A 5,865-nucleotide genomic window follows, 5' to 3' on the forward strand; every position below is an offset into this window, starting at 1 on the left:
GCCAATTATCCTCCCTTTGGTTATCTGACAATCCACTTAGCCGACATTGGTGAGACTGTTGTGGTGCATGCATGCTATTCCTACCTCCAGTCATCTAGAAACAGAATACAGAAGCACTTTCTTTTAGCCCTTTAGTGGTTGAAGTGACAATGAAGTGCTTTACTCCTATCAAATGCATGATGGGGGGATGTCAATAATTAAGGCACCTTCCTCTCCTGCCCCTTTTTGCAAAATGGAGCTTCTGTATTTCATTTGGCAGAAGCTGAAGCCTAGCTGGATCCTAGCAGCCTATGGGACCTGTGGGTTGAAGGTGCATCAGGATAGAAAGATGCAGATTGAGGAAGAGAAGCAGAACATTGCTTTCTGAGGAGCTGACATTATCCTCTGTTTAATATGCAATTTGTGCTTCCAAAAATCCATATTATTGAGCAGTTTTCATAATTTGACCACCTAGGAGTTCCATTTAGGTTAGGTAGTTAAGATTCTATGCTAACCACATTGTGTTTTTATTTTTATTTTGTTGTTTGCAACACACACACACACACACACACACACACACACACACACACACACACACACACACACACAGATCATTGTAAAACACCAGAGTGGGAATGAACAAAGAAAATTTGTTTATCACTATGTATCTTCTGCCATTCCTTCTTTAACTCTAGCTTCACCCTACGCTAAGGAGCTTCTCATTTAACAACAGCGTTGGGGACACAGTGTTTTTTGATGAAAACAGGGAATTGGGAGCTGGATTTGATATTATCAACTGGGTGACGTTCCCAAACCGATCCTTCTTAAGGGTGAAGGTTGGAAGGATGGATCCACAGGCCTCGCCTAGTCAAGAGTTCATCATTCATGAGGAGGCCATCACGTGGCACAGTACATTTAATCAGGTGAGTTCTGACTTCTGTGTCTAAGGTGGAAAATTAGCAAGAAGTGTACCAATGTAAACCCTTGATGACTCCCTTGTCATGCTAGATAATTCCATGCAATACTGGTAGAGGATATACTGCCAACATAAGTAAAATACTATAGAAAATCCTCATGGACAGAATATATCTTGTCTACTGAATAAAATAGTGTGTACAGTTGAAATAAGATTGAAGTGAACACCAAGGGAAGACTTTTGAGCTGCCATGCAACAGTATTGTATTCCTGTGTAATGACTACAACATTTTTACGCATCAGGAAACAGAGCAGATTCCCTATGCACCTATAAGATTGCGACAGCTCAGTGGCTGCCAATAGAATGCATAGGGGTCCATCAGTTGCCATTTTGTGCATACTACTGCAGGTTGCAGTAGGGCCACCAAACCACCACCAGTTCCCACCTTGCCGCCACACCAGGTAAGCCAGCAGTGGGGGCAGGGGTGGAAAGGGATTAAAGTGGGTGGCAAAGGGGAAGGAACAGGGGGCAGGGAGGTGGTGAGGGGGCCAATCCAGTGGTAATGGTTGCAATCTGGTCGCAATCCATTCCCGTCTATGCCGATTTTCCCCCTCAGACTTGCACCAGCTAAAAAGCCGCTGTGGGTTCCAGGAGACCCACTGTGGAACAGGAGGCTTACAGAAGGTCCCACCCCCCTCCTGCACCATTTGCTCTACCTGCCCTTGTTTTGCCCTTCCCCACCCTGCAGAGTCTGCACTGCCACCGGCGATTGCACTTACTCCTGGTGGTGGCACGTCCACTTCTGGCTATCGCTGGGCCTGCTGCCTAACTGGCATGGACCCAGCACTAGAGCTCCCTGCTCACCATGTGCCATAAACATGCTTTACTGCATGTTTACAGCATCCAGCGATGGCGCTAGGTTAGCGCCGGTGCTGGGCCAGTTTAGAATTGGGCCCTAAGAGGATTACACTCACTCATAATGTTAGAAATGGTTTGGTTCTTCTTTATTACAATTCTACTCCAACTCTTCACTTCTTTACATCTTTTATTCTTCAATGAAAAGTGGGTGGGGGAAACTTCTGATCCCACCCATAAAATAATAGTTCTCACCAGTCCCTCGCCACTCCAAGAGATGCAAACTGGGTGCTAAAGCTGTGTAGAGAGTTCTATTATTTTATCAGTTTGGAATCCTTCAGTCTCCAAAGACTATGCTATTGCAGTCTGAATAGCGATTCTGGAACAGAGTGTCCTCTCCAGTGAGCGAAGCCTGGGTAAAGTAGATATGGAGGATAGACTGTTACCCATGCAGCAAATCCCCCCTCTCCACGTCGCTGAAATGGACCAATGCAAAGGCAGAAGCCAATACGGTTGGTTCCAGCGGCGTCGCAGGAGTTGCCAGAACTTGACTGTGTTCAGCCATGAACTGTCTCAGGGACTCCGGCTCCAGATTTCGCCTCGAGGTTGACTCCTGAAGCCTTTTCCATAACTGGATGTAGCCACAAGGCAGTGGAGATTTGGGATCAGAGTTTTCCTTCCCTTAGATGAGCTGCCTTCCCAGGCTAACGTGTTCCACCTACCCGGTCTATCTTATTTTATAAGATAGTAGAAGACCATAAATATTCTCTTTATAATAGGTGCTCCCTATTGCAGTGTGTAATGACAACTGCTATCCAGGCTACGGCAGGAAAAAGAAGGAGGGGGAGCCATTCTGTTGCTATGATTGTGCTCCATGCCCTGATGAGAAAATTTCAGACCATACAGGTAGGTGACATCAGAAGCAGTGTTTTCTATCATACACTCTATTGCATATTACATTAGTTTTCCTTTTACTGCCAGTTTAGTCCTTCAAAAGTATCATGAGAAAGAGACTATCATAATGCACACAGGAAGCAACAGCTAAAACAAAAGTCACCAAACTATCCCTGTTTTCAGGGCCAGCATTAGGAGCTGTGGGGTCTGAAGTGGTCATATCTGGAAGTAGGTTATTGGTGATGTGATGATGCCACCAATGGCTTCGGCAGGGAGGGGGCATTTGGGTCAATAAGATGTAGGGGTGGGTGGAAAGACAGTATAAGAATGAAGATCCGCTCACCACACCAGCCTCATGACACCTCAGTGAGGAGGATTCCATACCAGAGCATGAAATGAAGAGCAAAGGGCCAGCTGTGGCTGGGGGCAGTTTGTTCCCTGCCCTTGCACTGGGCCCCCTCAGGTGCAGGGCCTAGTTGGCCCCAATTAGTACAATAAGCCTAAAGTGAGCCCTGCCTGTTTGGAGTTGTAGTTCTTCCTCACTGACAGCAGACAATGAGCCAAGCAGCTCTTCAGCTTGCAAGGGATGGTTAGCTAGCTTCATTATGTGAGGGGAGAAGTTTGCACAAACCTAACATTTTGGTTTTAGAAGAAGGACAGAAGGGGCACCACCACCACCACCTCAGTGATGAAGAGAAAGAACTCCCTGAAAGCAAGGGAGGACCAGGTTATGTGCCATCTGCATGGGAAAAGATTGTCTGGAATGACACTAAATAGTTTCAATAACCTACCAAATTCTACCTTTACGGCCATCATTTCACAGGAAATGAAGCATTTCTCAAGCTTTTCTGGTAAACATCCAAAACACTTCTCAGGATACCATCTCTTCTGACATACATATTGCCTCTGTGCAATTAATCTGTCTACAGTGTGATCATACAGAAAGCCTGCCCTAAGCATCATATGGTTTATATGGGACATAGCGATCGTTTGGCAAGTTTGACAGCGATGCATGAGGGCACCTCCTCTGTTGTGGCACCAGACATGTGAAACACACTCCCAGAAACTTCTGTACATCCCTCTCCTTATCTGATGGCTATATTTAAAAGATTCGTTCTCTGAGTCAATGCTAAACAGGACACAAGCTCTTTTAAAAGCTTAGAGAGGCTTTTATTTACAGCTATTTACAGATTCAGACACAGATTAGAAACAGATTTCAGATTCAGGTTGGATACAGAAGTTTTACCCCCTTTGGTGGTTCCTTTGTTTCTCAGAGAACCACACCCAGAACTTCTCAGTTATAGGGTGTAACAAACAACTACTCATGTGACATTGCCATGTGGTTCTGTATGTCATTTCCCTTTCCTCATTTGGCATACTATGACACTTGAGTACAAGGTTCCAGCCCTAACTGGAAGTCTTTTACCCATCTTAGGCAAAGTTCATGTCTCACAACTTTGGTTACACAAGACCCTGGAATTTTCCTTTTGGGAAAGCTATGACGCACATGTTTTTTTTTCTGCAGGTCAACTTGACATAATGGCTATCCTGTTTTTAACAGAAACACTAGTCGTGTTTTTTGGCTCTAATGTTCCTCATCTGAGAGAAGTTAGTTTAACCCTTTAAAATCTCCATCAATCTATCTCTTTATTTGTAATGTGAAAATGATCCTGTTCTATCAGGAAGAGAAAATAACTTTATATTATCTATAACTTGAGGGACAAACCAGAGAAATGGCACCAATTGGGAACTGTGACAAAATGAGTTTTATCATGTAATAAAAAGGGAAGGGGGAAATGCACAGTTTGAGAGATAATTATCACAAGTACTAAGAAAAAACAGCCACAGCCTTAAAACAGATATATGAAAAAGGACACTATTGATAGAATTGAGAAATTGACACAGAAACTGGTCTATTTTTCAGATGCAGATGATTGTTTCAAGTGCCCAGAACATCAGTTTCCAAACAGGAACAAAGATCGATGCCTTCCAAAGACTCTAAACTTCCTCTCTTTCCAAGATCCTTTGGGGATCACTTTGACTGTCTTGGCTTTGTCTTTTTCTCTGCTCACAACTTTGGTGCTTGGAATTTTCATCAAGAACCAGAATACTCCCATTGTGAAAGCCAACAATCGGAACCTCACGTACTCTCTTCTCCTCACTTTGTTACTCTGTTTTCTGTGTTCTCTGCTATTTATGGGGCAGCCTCAGAGAGTGACCTGCTATCTACGACAAACGGCTTTTGGCCTCATCTTCTCAGTGGCTGTTTCTTGTGTCTTGGCCAAAACCTTCACTGTGGTTCTGGCCTTCATGGCCACCAAACCAGGATCCAGGATGAGGAAGTGGGTGGAGAAAAGGCTCGCCATCTCTGTTCTTTCTGGGTGCTCCCTCATTCAAGCAGCTATTTGTGCTGTGTGGCTCTGCACTGCTCCTCCATTCCCAGATGTAGACATGCACTCTCTGGCTCAAGAAATCATAGTGGAATGCAACGAAGGCTCAGTCATTATGCTTCTTTGTGTTCTCGGCTTCCTGGGATTTCTGGCTTCTATAAGTTTTGCTGTGGCTTTCCAGGCCAGGAAGCTGCCAGACAGCTTCAACGAAGCCAAGTTCATCACTTTCAGCATGTTGGTCTTTTGCAGTGTCTGGCTGTCCTTCATTCCAGCATATCTGAGCACCAAGGGGAAATCCATGGTGGCCATGGAGATCTTCTCCATCTTGGCCTCTAGTGCTGGATTACTCTGCTGTATCTTTTCCCCCAAATGCTACATAATTATCCTGAGGCCTGATTTGAATAGTAAGGACCAACTCATCAAGAGGAAGTAGCAAGAATTTGTTTCTTGCTACTTAGACGCCAGTGCCCTTCCCTGCTATTGTTCCTGTGCACATAATACTCAGTGACATACTTCCACTGCTTCTGGAGCCCAGGTCTACCTGCCTGGAAGAGGTGGCTCCAGAGGGCAATCTCAGAATGGGAGCCCAGGTCTACCAAGCAGGGTAATGTACATCTGATGTAAGGGAACTAACATTGCCTTACCTTGAGGAGGCCTCCGTGATTGTCCCCCAACTGCAGGATGCAACACATGCCCTACTGGCACAGCTACACCAGTGCTGGAAAGTTGGTTAGGATTGAGGCCGAAGTGACACCAAGTGGAGAAGCTGTCATCAGGAACTGGAAGGACAATGGGATTGATATTCCCTCCCTGAACACAATTCCCACAACT

The 5,865-nt window shown here is 45.0% G+C and overlaps 1 protein-coding gene across 1 annotated transcript; it reads left to right on the plus strand.

Moving 5' to 3' along the window:
- Positions 1–824: 824 nt before the first annotated feature.
- LOC136653295 (vomeronasal type-2 receptor 26-like) lies at positions 825–5,467 on the plus strand. The gene is made up of 3 exons (XM_066630206.1): positions 825–902; positions 2,530–2,656; positions 4,569–5,467. Exons 1-3 carry the CDS (start codon positions 825–827, stop codon positions 5,465–5,467), a joined length of 1,104 nt encoding a protein of 367 aa, XP_066486303.1.
- Positions 5,468–5,865: the final 398 nt, after the last annotated feature.

This window comes from Tiliqua scincoides, chromosome 5 (genome assembly GCF_035046505.1).
Source record: "Tiliqua scincoides isolate rTilSci1 chromosome 5, rTilSci1.hap2, whole genome shotgun sequence".
Taxonomy (NCBI): Eukaryota; Metazoa; Chordata; class Lepidosauria; order Squamata; family Scincidae; genus Tiliqua; species Tiliqua scincoides.

What these genes read in the sequence shown, in the direction of transcription:
- LOC136653295 (XM_066630206.1), top strand. Translation starts at nt 825, where the DNA reads ATGGATCCACAGGCCTCGCCTAGTCAAGAGTTCATCATTCATGAGGAG. An exon ending in GGCACAGTACATTTAATCAG is followed by an intron (nt 903 to 2,529) that starts GTGAGTTCTGAC and finishes TCTTTATAATAG; the next exon opens with GTGCTCCCTATTGCAGTGTG. An exon ending in GAAAATTTCAGACCATACAG is followed by an intron (nt 2,657 to 4,568) that starts GTAGGTGACATC and finishes TCTATTTTTCAG; the next exon opens with ATGCAGATGATTGTTTCAAG.